Genomic DNA, 24,196 nt, shown 5'->3' on the forward strand with positions numbered 1-24,196 from the left:
ACATCTACTTTTTATATTTATTTTACACACTGGCGCCCTATTAATAAATAATCTGGTAAGCTCATAAATTGTTGGGCCCTTAATTAAATTAATACTCATATATATAATTGTATATGAATATATTTTATAACTCACAAAATATTCTCATACCACGATATATATCTATACATTTATTTAAAATAGCGGAATTTGTATTTGTATAGAATATCCGCTCCCAATTATTTATTATTCATTTGGCACTCGTTACTATCATAAAATTTACTTAAATAATTCGTGGCCATCTAAAATTCTATTTATGTAGCTTTTCTAGAGCGGTGCAAATTTACCGGCCACTATCGATTATTTATATAACTATAAATCAAATTCTCAGATACTTAAATCACAAAATCAATATATTTTAGAAGATAAAACTTTTAACATACCCAAAATTTTGACGGGTGTTACAGTGGGAAACCAGGGTGCTTCGCCTATTCAAGGATCACATCCTTCGAGCCCTGTGTCTACCCACCCTGAGATTCCAACTCAGGATCCATCAAAGGACTCACTACATTCAAGTAGTTGGCAACTTGTTTCTAATGACTCAGATTCATCTGACGAGGAAACTGAGGACGAAGGCTTACGAACCTTCATTGCACCTTCTGTGACCTCTCTAGAAGAGGCTAGGAAGATTTCTCTTGCAGGTACATCCACAGAAGCTGGAGCTTCTTTGAGTGAGAGGGAAACACTTACAGAACCAGTTATACAGAAACCCTCTGCCCCACTGAGTGCTCTAGTGTTGAGTGAAATGAGAGAAACACCTGCAGAACGAACTAGTGAGAACCCATCAACCCAACCTTCAATTGAATCTGCTATTCCAACTGTATCTGTGACAGAATTTGAAGCTCTGAAATTCAAAGTTCAACATCTAGAAGCTGAGAATCTTGTTCTACGAGAGGAGTTAGTGGAAATAAAATCAACTATGGAACAAAGGTTGGCTGCACTTGAAGCTAAATTGCTGGCATCTCAAACCTCCAGAGAGGATTACTCAACTGAGGGGGAGAGAGCAGCAGAAAAAGCAAAAGGAAAAAGGGTGATCACAGGGGTGTCTGAAGAACTGATTGATTCTGCTCTTAAACATCAATTCAGTTACAGTCATGATGAATACATCCCTGAGTTTGTGGATGACAGGGTGATAAGGATGATTGATGATGATGATCTGGAAGAAGGAGAAATCCCAGACAAAGAAGTCTTTGCTGATGAACTTGCATATCACAATGACATCTTCCCTCCTCAAGAATTTGAAATTGCAAATCCACAAGACATTGCTGAGGTTTCTAAGGATTATGCTGAGCAAAGGAGAGCAAGGGAGAAGTTAGAAAATCAAAGACGAATTCGAAGGGAAATGAGACTTGCCAACTTACATAAAGATGGAGCTGAATGGGACATTGCTAGATCTGTGTTTGATTTTCCAGAGGTCACTCAAGAAAACATTGATGACGAAGTGAAAGATATCTTTGACTCCTTCAGGAACAATTACAAGGACTTACATGATTATCATGAGGTGTTAAATGATATCATTTCTACTGTGTCTGTTGCTGTTCTTCCCAGAAGAGGATGGATGGTAAACATATCATTTGAGCTACAAAGAGAAGGCCATGGACTCAAGCATGTGTCAAGTCAGTTTCTCAGAGATCTATCTTTAACTGAGCTGTTTGTGGTAAGAAATAAGATCATCTCAACCGGCAGAAAGCATAATGAAGTATTCAGAGATATGGTGGAAGAATGGATCACTGATATTGGAGTTGAAATTCATGACAAACCTTCAGTTATCAAGTATTTCAAGGATGGTATGATTCAGAGTATTGGACTCACTGATGAAGCATTGTCAACATACAATCCTCGTATACTGAAATATCTGGAAACTCAAGTCAGGGAGAAGTGCTCAAGGACTAGCAAGGGAAGACTAACTGCTGAACTGCTATATGCCTATCGTCTGAACTTTGCTGCTCTGAGAGACTTAGACTTATCAACAATCAATCGTCAACCACCATATCCACTGCCTCCACTCAATCCTGAAATTCCTGAAAATCCAAAAGCTCCTGTTGTAACTTACAATCCTACTTCTGTGATATTCAAGAAGAAGAAAGACTCTGAGGCCATTGCTATACCACTGACAGAAATTGTAAAATTCTCTTCCAAAAGAATCATTCGTGCTGTTGCTGCTGTCAAGTTATCAGTTGTGAAAGAAGACAAGAGTGTGCTCAAAGATTTGATTGATCTTCTGGAGATAAGAAAGGATGTAGAGACTGTCCATAACACTTCAAGGGTTCGTGCTCATCCATCAAGAATCATCATGAAAATTGAAGGAATGGAGATGAATGTCACCTTTAAGAAGTTGAAGAAAATGGTTCATGTCCAAACATTAGAGAAGATGAAGAAGAATCTAGAGCAACCTCCACCTGAGAACACACTGGAGCAAGTGGCACTGAGTACCATCACTGCTAGGATTGAAGAAATTGAGAGCAAGCTCACTCAGAAGAAAGAGGAGGAAGCTGCAAAGAGAAAAGCAGAGCAAAAGCTGATTAATGCAAGAGCCAAGAAACCAAGGAGAGATTAGTTCAGGCTAGAGGAACAATGGCTGCTTGTATTTACTTTTGATTTCTGGAAATTGTAAGATATGATCCAGATTTCCTCTTTTGCTTAAATACTTTCATTCCCGTATTAACGTGAACATCATCATCCATACCCACGTTATCCTTCTCACCAATTTGACCATCATTGGCGACAAGTTCCTCCTTTTGTTTCTTTCTATCTACTTTCGACTTCTTCCCACTCTTAACAACACTTGGACTCCCTTCAGTTTCCTTAACAATTTGTCCATCCTCATTCACAAATTTCTTCTTTTGCTTAACTACTTCCATACCCATATTAACGTGAACAACATCATTAATACCCATGTTATCCTTCTCACCAATCTGACCATCATCGGCAACAAGTTCCTCATTTTGTTTCTTTCTACCTACTTTCGACTTCTTCCCGCTCTTAACGACACCTGAAATCCCTTCATTTTCCTCAACAATTTGACCATCCTCATTCACAAATTTCTTCTTTTGCTTAACTACTTCCATACCCATATTAACGTGAACATCATCATCCATACCCACGTTATCCTTCTCCCCAATCTGACCATCATTAGCGACAAGTTCCTCATTTTGTTTCTTTCTACCTACTTTCGACTTCTTCCCGCTCTTAACAACACCTGAAATCCCTTCATTATCCTTAACAATTTGACCATCCTCATTCGCAAATTTCCTCTTTTGCTTAACTACTTCCATACCCATATTAACGTGACCATCATCATCCATACCCACGTTATCCTTCTCCCCAATCTGACCATCATCGGCGACAAGTTCCTCATTTTGTTTCTTTCTACCTACTTTCGACTTCTTCCCGCTCTTAACAACACCTGAAACCCCTTCATTTTCCTTAACAATTTGACCATCCTCATTCACAAACTTCTTCTTTTTCACCTTATTAACACAAACATCACCATCTACACCCACATTACCCTTTTCACCATTCAGACCACCATCAACAACAAGCTCCCCCCTTTGCTTATTTCTACCTACTTTCGACTTCTTTTCCTTTCCACCATTCCCATCATCACCACTACCAACATTCTCCCCCTTCCCACAATCCAGACCTACATTCTCACCATGCCCCCATGACTGAATCAATTTGGCAAGCTCAAACAACTTTGCATGGTGGGCTTTGGAGAGATTATAACTAGAATTAACAAACTTATTCCTCAATTTCCAAAGCTTATCAGTAAGTTGCTTTCTCTGAACATCAAAATGAAGACGGGGCTTAACAAAATCAAGAAACTTACCCAAATCATCATAAGGGCTGGCTTGCTTCTGCTCCTCATAATCAATCATGCCTTGCATAAGTGACACATCATCTTCTTCACTCCATACACTCATGCATGCATTCTTCTTCATGCTTCCTTGTTCATTTGAAGACCCTACTTTGCCCCTGCTTCTTGATTCAGACATGGTTTAAAGGGATCTCACGATTTAGGTTTGACTGTGTGTGACTGTGTGTGTATGCAAATGGGCTTCTTGGAACTGAGGAAATTATGGCGATTAAAATTCCAAAGACTGAACTGATCATATACCTCTTTCAAACTTCATTCATACTCTTGGCTTTGTCTCTTTTTCCATTACTAAAAAAATATATTAAAAAAGATGCTCCATACAAAAATATATAAAAAGTTAATTATAAAAAAATCATTATAATCTAAATCTAAATATACAAATAGGTGCAAATTAATGACTATGATGTTTATCATAATAATTTTGACGACTCTTTTGTAAAACTAGCTTTTTGCCCGTGCTTCGCACACGGAAATTATTCAAGTTACATTCAATTTTTTATAAATTTCAACCGATGTTCGATGATGACCAAAAAATATTTCAGTAACGAATATTACGAATACAGACTACTTCTCGTAATAAGCAGCAAATAAATAATTTATAAACAGGTATCACAATCATAAATTAATATGCCGATTTAAAAATATATTAACACTTATAAAGTACAGTAAATAGAGTGCATAATAGATGGAATTAACAAATCAAAATTGTGAGACTAATCCAATTTAGAAGGAGAGGAACAAAGCAATATTCCTAAACTTCACAATGAAGTCCCTAAGTTAACATTACATTCACAAACAAACAAAAAGCTTTGTCCTAAACACTTCTGCTAAATCCAAGCTAACCAGTCCAGGAAGTATTCATGAATCTTCCTGCAGAGATGAAAAGATTTCATTAGTAATAATAATATCCGATTGCATTTAACATAAACTACTTAACACAATGAATGATTTAACATACAATCTCAAATGAATCTATTTTGCAGTTGATATGCAGCAGTTTGGTGTTCCAGACAAACCTGCAGATTATCAAAAGCAAGCTTGGTTGCCCTCTGTCCAATGATGCGTCTAGAAGCCGTGCTGAAAAGAAAAAACAACAGTGCCTCTGTTTGGTCTCCAGCGAGAACAACGAATTTGTACCTAGGACAAACAATGGTAGAAGAGGAAGATAGTAAAATCAGATTGAGATAGCATGCAGGCTTTAAGTAACACTTGTGAAATCAAACCAATTTGAAATTATAAGAAGATATACCTTTTTTCTGCTACTGTGATATTGAAACCACAACTGCACATGTATTTCCCCTACTCTTTACAACATGCTTCTGCAGATCCTATGTAAAGCATAATGTAACGTAAATGTAATTACAATAACTCAACACAACAAAAGACAGGAAACAATACGTAAGTATAATACAGGAATCTACAGGTTGGAGATTCGATACGAATAGACAAAGTGAAAGGCATATGTTCAGCCTATTTGTAATTAAAGAGGTACCAACTCAACTCTGATAAGAAAGCAAGGTAAATAGCAAGTACTGTTGAAGGAATCCGTACGAAGAACGTCAAGTGATTTATTGAAATTATATGTCTGAAGAATTTCAGGATGCTGCTGCACACCACTGGAAGAAGTTCATTAATATGTTCAAGCCTCAGTGTACAAATAATCTTTTGTAGCACGTCCAGAAGTCCAGAAGGTATAAAGTTTTAATACTTTATTTATTCAGAAGATTCCATACTATTGTTACCAATGAAGAAGAACTACAAAGACAAAGAATCGACGAACAAGCCACATCTCAAATGTTTATTTGATAAAGAATATTTAATTCAGCTAGATACAGATGAACCAGACAGTACATTTGTGTGTCAGCTACTTCAATTAAGTATTCTGCATCAACTACAAGTGGCAGTTCAATCAAGACAAAGATCTACAAAGTTTAATCAAGCCTGAAGTCTCTGCTGATGAAGATATACATTTTATAAGTATTTATTTAATTATCTCACTAATCAAAATAATTAAATTAGTTGTATAATTTATTTATTAAATTGATTCATCTTCGAATTAATTTAATTTATGAATTTATATAATTAATATAATTAAGTGGGTAATTATCTAATATTTGTTTAATTATTAAAACTGTTTTAATACATCAAATAGCTCGGTATGACATTATAAAAGAATGTCATACCGTGCTCTGCTACAAGGCTTCCTCTGATTTGTCTGAAAAAGCCATACCGTGGCTGTTTGTGTGAGTAGATCATTCGGTATGACTTTATCTTGATAAGTCATACCGTTTGCTCTCAACAGACATAACCTGGCATGACATGGAATGTCATACCGTGTGCTGTGTTCAGACAAGTCACTGGTATGACTTAATTAAGTCATACCGTGTCATCCATTCAGGCTTTGGCAGTTGTGTGTATGACTTGCATGATTATGACTTAAATAAGTCATACCGAAGTGTTCTACATGGCTTTGGAGGTGTAAGTCATACCGAATGACTTAATGACCAAGTTTAAAATGTCATACCGTGCCTATGCAGTATGACATTGCTTAGTTAAGTCATTCCTTTCTTGTTTTAGGGCATGGCTTTGTGTAACAATGTCATATCTTCCTTTGTAATGTCATTCCTAAGCTTAAAAGTCATTCCTTTCAATGTCATACCTAGTTCAATGTGCTTGCCTATAAATATGGCTTCACTTCTTCATTTCCAAGTGTTCATTGCATTGTAAAAGCTTTCAAGTTGTTTGTAACTTGCAATTGTTATATCCACAGTTTTCTGTGCTTTGATCACTCGATTGTTTTAATCACTAAGTTAGAATACATCCTGTCGAATTTATTCTACGAACTTTAGTGGACATTAAAACGAACCTTATTAATTATATAACGACTTAAAACATTGTTATATTAATTAATTAAAATCTGATTAACAAGTTTAATTCAAATCAGATTATTCCGCCGCGATTTTTAGTGACGATTGTATTCAACCCCCCCCCCTTCTACAATCGTTTCAGGACCTAACAATTGGCATCAGAGCGGTTGATACCATTTTTCCGTATCAGATCCTATACACACTCTGTAACGTCCAAATATTTTTTATTCGAATTAATTTTATTCCAAAAATTAATTCTGATTTAAAATATTTCTCTTTCAAAAATCCAAATCTCATCCAAACACTATTCACTTCAAATCCTTAAATATGAGTACACAAAAGATCAGTAGCATCAAAATCCCACCGTTCAGCCAGGAACACTTTGGCCTATGGAAGAGGCACATGTTCCTATTCCTCCGCACCGCGAACAGAAAATACATTGGGATTTTAGACAAGGGTGTTACTACTCCGATGAAGGTCATATTAGCACACGAAGAGGATGGTGTGTTGATACCTCATCAGGTCATTCCGAAAGAACTTTCTGAGTACACCGATGAAGAGAGTGATCAGATGAACTTAGATGATGCTCTTCAACTAATTTTGGTTGAATCTCTAAATCCAGTGATGTACAATGCTGTTGTAAATTGTACGAACGCCAAGCAAATCTGGGATACATTAGAGATTATCAATGAAGGCTCAGAGGAAGTTAGGGAAAACAAGAAAGAGATACTGATGGCTCAGTATGAACAGTTTGGTTCTCATCCCGGTGAAGGGATTTCAGAAGTATTTATCAGACTTAATAATTTGATAAATAATTTAAATCTGAATGGGAAATTCTACGACAAGAAAGAGGTCAACATGAAGTTTCTCTTAACCCTTCCTGAACATCTGGAACACAGAATCACTGCCATCAGGGAAAGCAGAGATCTGAATGAGATTTCTCTGGAAAGACTCTACGGAGTTTTGAAAACTTATGAACTGGAGCAAGTTCAGAGTAAACAGAGATATGGCTGGGGTAAAACACAGAACCAGTCAAGAGCTCTAGTTGTTGAGTCACCTATACCGGAAGAAAAGAAGGATGTTGTTGTTCCTTCTAAAACCACTCAGGAGTTTGTTGTACCTGAGATGGGTCAGACTGCTTCTTCCAGTGGTGACGAAGAGTTCTATACAATGGAAGAGCTGGAACTGTTAGAAGATCAATCTCTATCCCTGTTTGCCAAGAAGTTTGGAAACATGAGATTCCGGAAGAACCCTTCCTATAAATACAAACCTACTGTTAGTAAGTTTCAGAAGGGAGGCTATTCATCTTCAACAAGCAAAGGAGGATACAAGACTGGGATGGTGGACAGAAGTAAATTTAAATGTTTCAACTGTGGTGAACCTGGACACTTTGCAACTGAGTGCAAGCAGCCCAAGGTTCAAGGAAAGAGAAAGGATTCGTATGATGAGCTGAAGCAGAAGTATGATGCACTGGTTAGAAAGCATCATGGTACTTCTGGAAGTCAAAGCTTCAAGAGCAAATCATATCTGGCAGAAGGCAAAAGCTGGGATGATACAGATAGTGATGAAGAGGAGCAGCTAGGGAATGTTGCTTTCATGGCTACTACTGGATCATCTTCACCTCCTCCTGCTGGAAGCTTTCAGGTAGATCCTAAATGCCCTAAACTTTTTATGCAATTAGGACTTGAAAGAGATGATGCTATTAAAAGGTTGAAAGCTGCCAATCTTAAAATTGATACTTTAGTCTTAGATATTCATGCTTATAAAATGAATGAGATGAAAGTATTAAAACCTAAAATAGAACAATTGACTATGGATTTAGGATTTCAATGTGCTAAAGTCAAAGTTCTAGAGAAAGGTGAGATTGCGTTAAGACTTCAGCTAGACGAAGAGAAAGTGAAATGTAAAGCCTTTAAGGATGCCTCCATGATAGTCAAAGAACTTAATGATAAACAAGAGATCAAGAGAACTGTTGGAATAGGCTTTGACTATAACAAATCTGTAGGTAAGGCTAGTAACATTACTCCCTTTAAGAAGAGTGCAAAGGAGAGAGGAATTCCTTTTGTTTTGAAAGATTCCCCTCAACCTTTGTTTAAGGCCTCAGAAGCTGAACCTCTGTTAGAAACTCCTGTTGTCATTAACTATGAACTCAAACAGGAAGACCTTAAAATGAAAGAGAGTAATGAGAAGAAAGATGAGATCCCGACATCACTGAAACCAATCAAAGTGAAAGGCAATGTTAGGTTGCCTAAAGCTGGTTTAGGTGTCAACTCTGAAAGAACCAAATTCAACAAGCCTAATAGTTTTGTGAACAGTAAGAACAGAGATAACAGATGTCATTCTACTGAGAACTTTAAAACTGTTAACAAAGTTAGAGTAGAATCTGTTGACGTTCCTACTGTGATGACTGATATTCCTGTTGCTCCTACTTTTGATGCATGTCATAAATACTGTGGTGTTGATAATTGTATGACTTGTGCTTTCAATTTGATGTCTGCATATTTTAAAAATTTGCATGCTAAAAATGAAAACACATCACCTAGACAACACACAAACAACAAGCATGCTAGATCAAAGACTGCTAGTCCTTCTCACAAGAGAAAGGAGACTTATGTTCCAAAGCCTAAAACCAAGGTTTATAAGGCTGTTGTTAAGGAAGTAAGTTCAGTCAAATCTGAACCAAGTATCAGTCCAAAAGGCTCTGTTGTATTACCTGATAGAAATCAATTCTTTAAGTTTGCTGGACCCAATCAAGTGTGGGTCCCAAAGACTGTCTAATCAAGTTGTCTTTTGCAGGGTGCCAGTGGAGTTGTTCGTGTTACCTGGGTGCTTGACAGTGGAGCGTCAATGCACATGACTGGCAATAAATCCCTGCTGGAGGACATAAGAGAAGGAGCTGGCCCTACAGTCAGTTTTGCTGATAATAGCAAAGGTCGTACTGTGGGATATGGCAAGTACAAAATTGGAAGGATCATCATAGAAGATATTGCAATAGTTGAAGGACTTCAACATAATCTCCTGAGTGTCAGTCAATTCTGTGACAAAGGTTATTATGTTCATTTTGAAAAGGAGATATGTATCATTAAACATATCAAGGATAAGCGTCCTTCACTATGTGGCATAAGGAAAGGCAATATATTCGTAGCTGATTTGTCTTCAGGACCAGGAAACGAAGTTCACTGTTTCTATGCCAAAGCGTCTGCTGAAGATAGTTGGTTATGGCATAAGAAGCTCTCACACCTCAACTTCAAAACCATGAACTCTCTAGTCAAGAGAGATCTAGTGAGAGGTTTGCCTTCCCTGGAATTCTCATCTGATGATCTTTGTGAAGCTTGTCAGAAAGGAAAAGCGAAGAGAGCATCCCACAAAGGCAAAACCATCAATACCATTACAGATCCACTTCATTTGTTGCATATGGATCTGTTTGGCCCTGTGAATGTTGCATCCATTGATGGAGGAAGATATGCCTTAGTTATTGTGGATGACTTCTCAAAATTTACTTGGGTTTACTTTCTGGTTTCTAAGGATGAAACCCCGTTGACAGTGATTGATCATATAAAGTCAGTTGAATTAGAAAAGGGTGTGCCAGTAAAAGCTGTAAGGTCAGATAATGGCACTGAATTCAAGAATCAAACTCTAATCAACTTTTACTCTGAAAAGGGAATTAGAAGGCAGTATTCAGCACCAAGGACTCCACAGCAGAATGGAGTCGTCGAGAGAAAGAATCGTACACTGATTGAAGCTGCAAGGACTATGATTGCTGAATCAAAGCTTCCACTGTACTTTTGGGCTGAAGCTGTGTCTACTGCCTGCTATACCCAGAATAGAACTTTGATCAACAAGGATCATATGAAAACTCCATTTCATTTGTATAAAGACAAGAAACCATACGTCAAACATCTTCATGTCTTTGGAGCCAAGTGTTTTGTTCTCAAGGATGGTGAAGAGAACTTGAACAAGTTTGAGCCAAAGGCATCTGAAGCAATTTTTGTTGGTTATACAAATAATGCTTATAGAGTTTTTGTAATTGATACTCTGTCAGTGAAAGTTAGTGTCAATGTAACATTTGATGACACTAAACTACCAAGTTTACAATCTGCTGATCCATCTGAATCTCTGAGGTTTGACAACTATCCAGATTCTGATTCAGATGATGATGTGCCACCTGAGGTTGCAACAGGTGATGACAACAATGATAATGATCCAGGCAATGGTGGAGGAAATGGCAATAATGCTGGAGATTCCACTAATGCTAGTGGTGGATCATCAAGTCAACCTGGCAACAGCTCAGGGGGAGCTGGTGGATCAACTAGTCATACACATCAGCCTAATGATGATACTGCTGAATCATCAAGGACACAACTTCCAAGGGAAAGGATTTGGAGCAGAGATCATCCCTTTGATCTGATTATTGGTGATCCTGATGTTGGTGTAAGGACTAGAAGTGCTACGACAAATGAATGTTTATTTTCTGGATTTCTATCTCAACTAGAACCAAAGAAAATAGAAGAAGCACTTGCTGATCCTGATTGGGTTCTTGCCATGCAAGAAGAACTCAATCAATTTGAGAGACAAGAAGTCTGGGCCCTGGTTCCAAGACCAAAAGGAAAATCTACCATTGGAGCTAGATGGGTCTTCCGTAACAAGTTAGATGGTGATGGCATTGTTGTGAGAAACAAAGCCAGACTGGTTGCAAAAGGTTATTCTCAAGAAGAAGGAATTGATTATGATGAAACTTATGCTCCAGTTGCTCGTCTTGAAGCCATCAGAATATTTCTTGCATTTGCTGCACATTCCAACTTCAGAGTTTATCAAATGGATGTGAAAAGTGCATTTCTGAATGGAAAGCTGGAAGAAGAAGTATATCTGGAACAGCCCCCTGGCTTTGAAAATCCAGAATTTGCTGATTTTGTGTACTTCCTATTCAAAGCTGTCTATGGGCTTAAGCAATCACCAAGGACATGGTATGACACCCTCTCTGAATTTTTAATTGAAAATAAATTTACTAGAGGTGTCATAGACAAAACTCTCTTTTACAAATTGCATGATAATGATATGATATTTGTTCAAATATATGTTGATGATATTATATTTGGTTCTACTAACGACAACTTGTGCAAGAGATTTGCTAAGTTAATGCAGAGTAACTATGTGATGAGTATGATGGGTGAACTGTCTTACTTCCTTGGTCTTCAAGTAAGCCAAAAGGAAGATGGAATATTCATTTGCCAATCAAAGTATGTCAGAGATCTTCTAAGAAAGTACAATCTAGAAGACTCTTCTCCGGCAAAGACACCCATGGCCACTGCCACAAAGCTTGACCAGGATAAATCTGGTAAGAAAGTTGATATCACAAGCTATCGAGGTATGATTGGCTCCTTACTTTATCTTACTGCAAGCAGACCAGATATCATGTTTGCAACATGTTTATGTGCTAGGTTTCAAGCTGATCCTAAGGAATCACATCTTATAGCCGTCAAAAGAATCTTTAGATATCTTAAGGGTACACCTGGTTTAGGTATTTGGTACCCTAAGAATACTGGTTTTGACTTAACCGGCTATACAGATTCTGATTATGCAGGTTGCAGGATTGACAGAAAGAGTACGTCTGGAAGTTGTCAATTTCTAGGACGTCGATTGGTTTCCTGGTACAGCAAGAAGCAACACTCAGTGTCTACTTCTACTGCTGAAGCTGAGTACATAGCTGCTGGCAGTTGCTGTGCTCAGATTCTCTGGATCAGAAACCAATTAAATGATTATGGTATTTCTGTCGACAAAATTCCAATATTTTGTGACAACACCAGTGCCATAGCCATTTCAAACAATCCAGTGCAACACTCCAGGACCAAGCACATAGATATCAGGTATCATTTCATTCGAGAACATGTCATGAATGGTACTGTGGTGTTACATTTCGTACCCACAGCTGATCAGATTGCAGACATCTTCACGAAACCACTTGATGAATCCACTTTCTCTAAGTTGGTTTGTGAGCTAGGGATGTTAAATATGCCATGATTCTCTTTGTATATATTTTATATGTATTTTACATATTATTATATATTTTTGTGAATTTTCTGTGTAATTATATCTATTTTATTAGATTTTATATAATTGTTTGTAAATTATCTGATAATTTTATGTGTAATTATGCATGTTCATATCTGTCTCTATAATTTTCTAAGTGCTGCATTCTCCCCTGTAATATTCTCCATGCATTTAGATAATTATATGTATTTATTTTGTATTTTTCAAAATTAATTAAGCATAAATATTTGTTTTTAAGTTAATTCATTTTACTGAATTAAAGTTAAATTCATAAGTATTTATATTTAATTAAAGTTGAATTTTACAAAATATATGTGTAATATTTTATATATTATGTGTATTAGATTTTTGATTAATGTGCAAAAGGTTTTATTGTTTCAAAAATAATCAAAAATCATATTTTGTATTTCGTTTTTATATATATATAATCTGTTTTGTAGCTCGGTATGACATTTTTAGATAATGTCATACCGGCTGGCTTACTGCATACACCTCTCAAACGGTATGACATTTTGAATATGTCATACCGAATTAACATTCGGCCTTATGTGGTTATGCGGTATGACTTTTCGGAAATGCCATACCGAACATCCCAGAATGGCATTCTAGGAAACTCGGTATGACATTACCTTAGAAAGTCATACCGACTTTACAAAACCCATATGACTTAACTCATGTAAGTCATACCTTACTCTAACTTCATCTTCTTCACACCTGTTACACGCATATACACACGACATTGTTCCAAGCTTCGAGTTTTTCAAGTTTTTGCTTCAAATAACTTGCTGGTTACTTATTTCAAGCCTAAAGAGCTTGCTGGTTACTGATTAATCAAGGAAACAAGTCGAATCGCTGCCCATTTTTCGCTGAGTTTCGAACCGAGTTCGACCGAGTCAAGGCGTTTCTGACCGATTCTTAACGATTTGTGACCGGGTTTGTAACTATTTGGCCGTGGATTATCAATACTGATCAAGTTGTAGTGGATTGGGTGCACTGATTTTGAAACCCCTTTTCTTGGAATTCGAATTTAGGGTTTCCATAGCTTAATTTGGGGATTTTTGTACTAAGTGGAGCTTAAGACTTTGTTTGGGGACCTTACTTAGCCATTTTAAATTAAATTAAGTTTTAATTCGAATTTAACCCTTTAATTCGAATTATTAATTAATTTAATTAATTGATATTTAATTATTAATTGAAATTTGTGAGAAATTTGAAAATTATTGTTTTATTTGAAAAAATTCTCACTTAATTCAATTTGTAATTTTAAAAATGGCCGGTCGTTTTGTTATCGAGGAGACTAATTTAAATGGATTTTTCGACCCCGAGGCCAGTTTGGCTCGTTTTAGACCGTGGGTCCGATTTCTGAATAGCCAGTCGCTCGTCAGCACTGCTATTACAGCTCATGCAGATCTCCAGATACAGCCTATTCAGGACTTCTACACGACAGCCCTGAACACTACTTTGTTGGATAATCATCGGATTTCTGGAGATGTACACAGAGGACGTACGATTACTGTCAGCACTGATGATGTTAATAGGATTTTGGGGTTTCCCAGGGATAATTTTGTTGAACTCCCTACCGAAGCTGAACTCTCCAATTTCTTCGAAACAATCTTATATCAGGGAGAAATCAATTTGCCTAGAATGTTGAAAGGCAATCTGAAGCCTGAGTGGGATCTTTTCTTCGACACTTTGGCTAAAGTGTTTGCTCCGACCACTCGCAAGAACTTTAATGTGATAACCTCGCTGCTTCAGAAGATTGGGTTCAGCATTGTTTATAATCGTCGGATTAACTTTGGAAAGCTTATTCTTCAAGCCATTCTTTCCAAGTTAGGGCCCCTAAGGAACAGATCTGTTGAACAGAACGCGAAGGTTGCATGCTTTTATCCTCGCTTCATCATGTTGTTTCTGAATGACAAGATGACTGACGCTGAGAAGGAACACTACTCCAACTCTCCTGTGGCACAAGTTCCTCGTGCCTGCACCAAACTTATGACTCAGTTGGATAACAAGAATAAATTTGCTAATGTTCCACTAATCACCACTCCTCACTTGCTCCAAATGTTCAATGCTCCTCTTCAACCATATCAAATGCAAGTGGCTCATCCACCTCAACCTCAACAACAACAGCAGCAGCAGCAACAGCTTCAAGAACCTCAACCCCTGCAGACTCAACAACCTACACAACACCATCAACAACAACTTCTACAACAACAACAACAACAGCAGCATTCACCTCAACAATCTCAAGAAGCACAATCTTCACACCACTCATCCAACCAATCATCATATCACTCCCCCATCCTTCAAACAGAACAATCTAACCCTTCATTTGAAGATCAAACTTTGGATTATGATCTCTTCGAGCATCAACCATCTTCATCTGAACCTCTCCTACACCAAACACAATCCCAAATCATCCCACAAACACAATCTACCTCACAACCCCTACCCTCTGACTCTCCTATCAACCCAGAGCTGCAGTCCTTTCGTCAGGACCTACAGGTAGCTCAGGTACTTTCTAACTTATCATCTAATTTTAATGTTGATACGTCAGATTATCGTTGTGATCTTGTTTGTGACATGGATTTTGTTTTCCAGCCTACCAGCAATGAACCTGACAACACACAGGTTCATAACCTAGCTGAAGATTCTCTTCAACAAATATTCGTTTCTCCAAACACATCAACCAACACTTCAATGCAACCTGTTCGTAAAGTTGCGAGGAAACGGAGTTCGAGTAGTTTGATGAATAAACCCACAGCTCTGTCTCCCTCAAAGAAGCAAAGGGTGGAAACTTTGGAGACAACTGTAGCCTCATCTGTGCCTTCCCAACAAGGCTCAGATTTTGAAATGGCAGATAAGCAGTCTCTGGACCCATTCTCTCTACAGGATGTGGCCATTGAAATTGACCGTCCGGCCGCGGTAACTTGTACAGAGTCAAGCACTGCGCTAGCACTCACGCTAGTGCCAACCCAAACAGATACACAGGTTACTATGTTTACTGAGTGCACAGATTTTCAAAATCAATGTCTTATTTATGAAAACTTTGCTGATCTCCCTTTCTTTTCTGATCAGGCGGAACTTGGCAGCGTGCAAGTTAATCTGCCCTCACAGGCTTCCGGAGGACAATTTGTTCCTCCACTACCTTTGAACCCATCTCAGGGGACATTGGTAGTATATACAGGTACAGCGGGAAGAGTGAATGAACAGAGTGATGTAAGGCAAACACCGAGCGATACACATGCACGTGAGGCTAGTGAAACAGCTTTGAGTGTACGTGAGGTGAGTGCACACACTGACCCGGCTCTGTTTGAGGAACAAATGGCTAAGTTAAGAGCTGAATTAGCCAGAATGATTGCTGAGAATGAAAAGCTCAAGGGTGCACAGTTGGTGACCCTACAACAGAAAACTGAGGAGAGGCCATCCAGTTCGTATAGGGATGAGCTTAAAGAAGAAATCCATGACTTGGCTGTTGAAATGAGGTCTAATCATGAACTTTACATGTCCAAATTTGAGACCATCGACAGCAAGTTAGATCAACTCCTCAGAAACTCCAACAAGTCTGATGATCAACCCTCTGGAGAGGATCCCTCAACTAAGGGGGAGAATAGAGACAAAGGTGACAGGGATGATAGAGGCAATAGCTCAAATCAAAGCAACAAGGGAAATACCACTTCTGGATCTGCCCCTGACAAAGAAACTCATAAGTCTAAAGGCAAAGAACCGTTACATCAGTCCGATAATGTTTTCAATTCTGATAGTTATGATGACTATCCACCGGATATGGATGATGATGACATCTTCGATGCTACCTATCGTCAAGCAGAAGAAGAAGAAGGTATATTTGATGAGGGTTATTTGTTTCAGGAAGAAGAACCTGTTGACCTAGAACATGAGGAGAATGTCCGGAAGTTCAAAGCTGAAAATGAAGCTAGAAAGCGTAAGCTTCGTGATTTCCAAAAACTTCTAGAGGACAAGTTGATCACAGAAGAACAAATCAAGATCGAGAAACAGAAAATCTATGATGCTGCAATCAAGCAGAAGAATCTTGATATAAGGAGGAAAGAAGGAAAAAGCTGGGACATAGCAAGAAGAATTTTTAATGGACCTCAAAGAGAGCCTTTCGATGACAACAAGTTCTTATCTCTGATCTATGATCTTAGAGAGGTAAACTCTGATGAGGATGTCTTTATGCATGCCTTTGCTTTGGAATTGAATTATGTGACTGTGGGAGTCAACAACCTGCTAGAGCAATGGGAGCTAATTGTCTATACACAGAGGAATGGTTCTTTCAGACTATCTGTCGAATCTCTGAAATCACTCTCTGTATCTGAGCTCTGGGTGCTTCGGAATAAGGTAAAGCGCAGCTCCAACCTGAATGAACTTCTTCGTGACAAACTGCTGGAACAAGCTGTATTCCACAGTCCTCAGGTTGTCAGGAATCCTTATTGTGTTAAGTTCATTCACAAGGAGATCTTCAGCACTGTCTATCTCAACGAAGAAGCCTTGTCAAAGTATCCCGCTAAGCAACTTGCTCTTACCTCCACTCTGTTAAGAACCAAGGGCTTCGCTTCTAAAGCTAAGTCTGATGCTGATGATGTGATTCTTGCTTACTGCACTCGAAAGAATGTTGGTCAGTACTTTCGAAAGATGAAACATGTTACAAAATCTCAGCCATCAGACTTCCGAGAAGACCCTGTGGATTTGGAAGTACTACATCAACTGGCTCTGGCAAAGGAACGAATGAAGCGTGGTGAATCCACTACATCTGAAGTGCCAACCAGGGAAGAACCATCAACTCCTATCCTTCACACTTCTAATATCGAAGAAGGAGAAGTTGATCTTTAGATTCATTAGGGATTTGTAATATATGTTCAGTAAGAACATCCTTTTGTAATCTAATGTAATCTTTTGAATTCTGGTGAATGTTTAATGAAATACCAGAAACTTTTTGCTATTTACAATCCATGTTTAATCCTTTGTCTTATCAGTTAGTTGAGTTATCCTCTCGATAATTTGCATGTTATGTTAACAAACAAATAGGGGGAGATTGAAAGGCATATGTTCAGCCTATTTGTAATTAAAGAGGTACCAACTCAACTCTGATAAGAAAGCAAGGTAAATAGCAAGTACTGTTGAAGGAATCCGTACGAAGAACGTCAAGTGATTTATTGAAATTATATGTCTGAAGAATTTCAGGATGCTGCTGCACACCACTGGAAGAAGTTCATTAATATGTTCAAGCCTCAGTGTACAAATAATCTTTTGTAGCACGTCCAGAAGTCCAGAAGGTATAAAGTTTTAATACTTTATTTATTCAGAAGATTCCATACTATTGTTACCAATGAAGAAGAACTACAAAGACAAAGAATCGACGAACAAGCCACATCTCAAATGTTTATTTGATAAAGAATATTTAATTCAGCTAGATACAGATGAACCAGACAGTACATTTGTGTGTCAGCTACTTCAATTAAGTATTCTGCATCAACTACAAGTGGCAGTTCAATCAAGACAAAGATCTACAAAGTTTAATCAAGCCTGAAGTCTCTGCTGATGAAGATATACATTTTATAAGTATTTATTTAATTATCTCACTAATCAAAATAATTAAATTAGTTGTATAATTTATTTATTAAATTGATTCATCTTCGAATTAATTTAATTTATGAATTTATATAATTAATATAATTAAGTGGGTAATTATCTAATATTTGTTTAATTATTAAAACTGTTTTAATACATCAAATAGCTCGGTATGACATTATAAAAGAATGTCATACCGTGCTCTGCTACAAGGCTTCCTCTGATTTGTCTGAAAAAGCCATACCGTGGCTGTTTGTGTGAGTAGATCATTCGGTATGACTTTATCTTGATAAGTCATACCGTTTGCTCTCAACAGACATAACCTGGCATGACATGGAATGTCATACCGTGTGCTGTGTTCAGACAAGTCACTGGTATGACTTAATTAAGTCATACCGTGTCATCCATTCAGGCTTTGGCAGTTGTGTGTATGACTTGCATGATTATGACTTAAATAAGTCATACCGAAGTGTTCTACATGGCTTTGGAGGTGTAAGTCATACCGAATGACTTAATGACCAAGTTTAAAATGTCATACCGTGCCTATGCAGTATGACATTGCTTAGTTAAGTCATTCCTTTCTTGTTTTAGGGCATGGCTTTGTGTAACAATGTCATATCTTCCTTTGTAATGTCATTCCTAAGCTTAAAAGTCATTCCTTTCAATGTCATACCTAGTTCAATGTGCTTGCCTATAAATATGGCTTCACTTCTTCATTTCCAAGTGTTCATTGCATTGTAAAAGCTTTCAAGTTGTTTGTAACTTGCAATTGTTATATCCACAGTTTTCTGTGCTTTGATCACTCGATTGTTTTAATCACTAAGTTAGAATACATCCTGTCGAATTTATTCTACGAACTTTAGTGGACATTAAAACGAACCTTATTAATTATATAACGACTTAAAACATTGTTATATTAATTAATTAAAATCTGATTAACAAGTTTAATTCAAATCAGATTATTCCGCCGCGATTTTTAGTGACGATTGTATTCAACCCCCCCCCCTTCTACAATCGTTTCAGGACCTAACACAAAGACAATCAAGATATCTTTGACGAGCATCAGTCCACTGGAAGAAGTTCATTAACATGTTCAAGCCTCAGTGAAGAATAAAGTACAATCAGTTTCTGCTATCAAGATTGCCTGAAGATCAAGTATCAAAGACCAGAAGATTTCAGTATATTTAATTTGATTATTTATAATCAAATTTATCGAAGCAACACCTAACCCGGGATGACTGATCAAGTATATTATCAAGCAAAGGATTCAAGGAATTATTTCAGTTCGAATCGTTCGTGAACCAGGCCAGTGCACAGGACGTCAGGTCGTATGAAAGTATTCAGTGGATTCGATCAACGAATTAATTGATCAAGTCAATCAAGCTGCTCCAGAATATTGTCAAAGAACTTATTGATATACATATGTATATATATATATATATTAATTGTGAATTACTTGAATATAAATAATTCAAGTAATTAATTAAACACAATTAATTCTATATATATATATATATATATATATATATATATATTTAAATAAGTGATGCAAGAATGTAAGTCAAGAAATTCACTAAGGACTCTACACTGTACAGGGAAGGCGCCAACTGTGTTGAAGCGCAAACTTTGACCAAGTCAAAGTTTGCGCCTCGACATCCCTCTCCACTTAGAATATCTCTCTAAGTCCCTCCACTGTACCTGTATGATACATACTCATGGTCAAAGCGCCAACTTTGACTGGGCGCAAATTGACCAAACTCTGAGATGCTCTAAGTACTCCATACAGTGGAGTTACCACTGCATTGGAGCGCAACCTTTGACTCAGTCAAAGGTTGCGCCTCCCATTCTCTTCACTAGCGCAAGTTTGTGAATTTCTTTAAGTCAAAGTCCACAGAAGCAACAGTTGGGGCGCCAAGTTTGACTCCCCTGAGGCGCAATGTTTGACCACATACATATATATGTGCATTCACCTCTCAAGCGCAAGTTTGTGATGTATGTATATATATGTATATTCAACTGGCGCCACTTCCACTACTGTAGGGAGTTAGATTTATTTTTATAAATCGAATCCGTCCAGGACGAACTCAAGTCGTCCAGGACGAACTCGTTAACCATGGTTAGTTGTTGGAAAGCCTATAAATAGAGCTTGATGTTTTCATTTGAAAACAACTACACACTTTGTAAGTGCACACACTATACACATTCTCGAGAGTTAAATTAGAAGATCGTTTTTATCGAGAGTTTGTAATAGAGTGATTGTAGTCTCTGCAGCCGACACTTGTGTTGGAATTTGTAGCAGAGGATTATTTCTAATACAAGAATATTCCCCGACTTGCTGGAGTTATTTATTTACGATTGATTTAACATGGACTGAAACAAAGATTATCCGCAATTAAATTAAATCGAAGAAATTGGTAAGACGTATTCAACCCCCCCTTCTACGTCTGATTGGACCTAACATCCTATGCAGCTAATGTACCAGAAGATCCCATTTGCTTCCACATTGGTAATTGGTAATTTTGACAGCCAAGATGAATATAAAAATATTCATCTGCCGTGCTTCGGACACGTTAAATTCCAATAGATTTAAACCGGCCATCAAGCAATGAATCAAATATATAACATTTCCACAATCAATTTGTAAACACATATCAGAAGAATAAATTACTTATCGAAAAAAACATGTAAATAGTTAATTTCTTCACACCAAAAGCACATCACACAAAGCATTGTAAACTACACAAATAAGTGTAGACAGAATAGAGCAGTGTGTAGGAAATAATGTAAATAGTTTCATAAACTAACATCATTGAAAATTGAAAATCCTTAAACACGCAGGAATCAAACACAAATGAAAGTCGTGTCCACACTTCATCAAGCATTGTAGGGAAACAACACTCGCTTTATTCAAATGCAAAAGAGATAAACAAATCACTGAAAACAAACGCTTGCCACTTCGAGTGCTCTGTTCCTCACTGGATTTCCTGCAGGAATAGAGGTTTACAATGACAATATAGTCAATATAAATAAATCTGCAAAAAAAAAAAAGGAATTCAACCATTTTGATTTTTTTGGTGCTTGACTTGGCTGTGTCCGGTGTGGTCCCGTCGTTTTGAACATCATCTCCATCCTTGTTCTGAAAAAAAAGCAACACATGATATATTTAACATGCTTCAATGACAAAATAGTGTATGGAAAAATTTAGAAAACTAACATTTATGAAGCCAGTGACTTCCACATCAGAATTTGTAGCCTCGGATTTCGATGAAGCCGTGATTTCAGAATCAAAAGCATTAGTAACGGTGTACACAGCACTCTTGAGGAGAATATTGTTTTCATTAAGCTCAATCTTAAAACTTAGATCTTTCCCATTTATTGCCTTCAACTCATCCGGATAATCTGTCAAAGTTGCTTGATTCTAGTAACACAGAAAATGTAAAAAAAAAATTAGTAAACCCAAGTTGATAATCACAAATCGACAAAGAAATTAAGATCAAGCAAGGAATACATCAATCCTTTCAGCAATCAGCTTTGTCGCTGTTTTCCCAACAATTCTCTTAACAGCCCTGTCCAGGAGAACCATGCTAAAAGCTTCTGTTTCATCCTCAGCCAACACAGCAATACGATACCTATATTTAAAATCACATTTTAGTTAAAATTTTATGCAAGCTGCTTCACACGAATATATAAATGCCAATTTGTTAAAGCACCTTTTTTGTGGAATCGGGTAGTTTCTGTGACACTTGAAGCACCTAAATTTCCCTTCAACTTTGGAAACTTCTTCATTGCAATTACTTCTGTGGCAACAGTCATACCACCAGTTCTCACTCTCCTCAATATTTTTAACCTTCACTTTGCAGAGGAACATACTCTACATAAAAACAAAACATTAAATTACTTTACCAGCGTAATGGCTTATAAACAATAAGAATATCCGTGATAAGCTACAAACATCGTCATGAATATAAACTTATCAAGAATACCTTCAGAAATTCAGATTTTGTCTTCTCACTTAATTGCTTCAAAGTAATGGTTTCAATTATGGGAGGAGGAATTACTGCTGCTGAAGACGTGGAAGAGAGCGTCCTTTCTGAAGGAACATATCCTTCCTCATCAAGCCTGTAATAGTCAGTCATAGTCTTAAGGCAGATTGTAATGCTTGAATTAAATTTTGGACATCTATGTCAATGCATATTGCATATACCAAAATAAAAAAAGTTAGAAGCTTGTATTGTACCTTTGTCTCATTGCAGACACAACCTCATTGTCCAAGTTCAGATAAATCTTAGTCGAAGGGACTGTGTTTATCTGAACATAGTCTGCACAGCAAAGTGTTAAGAAATATTCAATCATCTGGTGCATATATGCATAAGGCTATGCATTTAAATTAAGCCAAACACTTAGCAATATGTAAAGAATAATTAGTAAATTACCAAGAAAGGTTTTCATTTTAACACTGGCCATAATAATTATGAATGGCCGAGCAGCACAAGCTTTGTAGGCAGTATCAGTAGCAACAGCAAGTGGTCCCCATACGGTGACTCTTGGAGAATGTCTGAAGGGCAAATAAAGATGACCATATGACTATCTCATGCAAAAGATTTAGATAAAAAATTGAAAGCCCAAGATATAGTAATATAGTGCTGTATAAGGACCTGCCATCGGTGAGTCTGAACCTGACAATGTTCCTGTCTCCGTGCACAGTCTTAATTTTGGCCAATCCCTCATAGTCTTCAAGGACACCAATCACGTCTGACATGCAAATTAGAGCAATAATAAATCAGGCTAGCTGCAAATCTCTAACTTTGCATATTATTGTCCATATTAGAAACTTTCAGAGTAAAAAGAAAACAGCAATCAATATTGTTGAATACGGATAAAACAACCTGTTGAGAACTCAGGATATTCAATGTTGGTGTTGGCAGTTGCAATGCCAAATAAGTCTCCCAAATCAACGAACTCAAACTTGTGCCTTGGGATCATAAAATCGTCCTCCTCAACCTTTTCCACCGTTGTTGAATGCGAGATATTAATCAGGATAGGGGATGAAACTGGTTTAAGTGACCCAGTTGCTTTCTTTGTGTAAAAATTAGTTATGACACAGACACATCCTTCATCAATCTTATCAGCAAGTGATTTCCAACTATCCGCATATATGAATGCATGCACATGACAGTCCTGTGAGTTGTAGCAATGCAATGATCGGAGTTAATACAAACAGTGGCGTGCGTAAATGTAAACTTCATAAAATCACACTTACATCGTCATCTAGCAAGATCAGATTGTATCCCTTGAGTCCATCGCTTCCAGTTGACGCGTTCGAGATGGAGGGCCACATCCTCGTCACTCTAACCTTGATTCTCCAGGCTGTCTTCGAACAATCGAGAGCGCACAGTTGGGTAAACATGCTTCCAGATTTGATACAGAGGCAAAAAAAAAGTCATTAACAATTGCATGAACAAACTAAAAACAGAGACAACAACATGACATTAAGATAATCTGAAGTGCGAAGATGGCACCTGTTAGCTATTTCAGTGAAAGAGTCGTAGCTGAGTGAAAGAGGTGAGTTGTGTCCCAAATGTGGTAGAATGCCTTATATAAGCTGATATGGGTGTGTAGTTTTTGCATTATCTCCACCAACTGATAACCGCGCTCTGCTTACCTATAATCAAGGAGATGATTGAATCATGGAGACGTGTTTCAGTTTTGTAAATATCTCGTTCCCAAAGATAAAGGTGTATTTATAATCAAGGGAGAAAAACTGTTATTGGAATAT

General features: G+C 37.4%; 1 protein-coding gene across 1 annotated transcript; it reads right to left on the reverse strand.

Annotated features, from left to right (window-relative positions):
- Positions 1 to 14,896: 14,896 nt before the first annotated feature.
- On the reverse strand, positions 14,897 to 23,758 carry LOC135152185 (replication factor A protein 1-like). Its single transcript, XM_064092020.1, has 12 exons — positions 23,681 to 23,758; positions 23,307 to 23,598; positions 23,076 to 23,172; positions 22,854 to 22,975; positions 22,658 to 22,739; positions 22,404 to 22,539; positions 22,131 to 22,291; positions 21,929 to 22,049; positions 21,635 to 21,838; positions 21,504 to 21,556; positions 21,367 to 21,404; positions 14,897 to 14,994 (listed from the first exon to the last, which is right to left on the reverse strand). Exons 1-12 carry the CDS (start codon positions 23,756 to 23,758, stop codon positions 14,897 to 14,899), a joined length of 1,482 nt encoding a protein of 493 aa, XP_063948090.1.
- Positions 23,759 to 24,196: the final 438 nt, after the last annotated feature.

The sequence above is a fragment of the Daucus carota genome, chromosome 4 (assembly GCF_001625215.2).
Source record: "Daucus carota subsp. sativus chromosome 4, DH1 v3.0, whole genome shotgun sequence".
NCBI lineage: Eukaryota > Viridiplantae > Streptophyta > Magnoliopsida > Apiales > Apiaceae > Daucus > Daucus carota.

Coding starts and splice junctions, on each gene's coding strand:
- LOC135152185 (XM_064092020.1), bottom strand. CDS start 23,758: ATGTGGCCCTCCATCTCGAACGCGTCAACTGGAAGCGATGGACTCAAG. Junction 23,599..23,680: donor TGATCTTGCTAGATGACGAT/GTAAGTGTGATT, acceptor TACAACTCACAG/GACTGTCATGTGCATGCATT. Junction 22,740..22,853: donor TAAAATGAAAACCTTTCTTG/GTAATTTACTAA, acceptor TTTGCTGTGCAG/ACTATGTTCAGATAAACACA.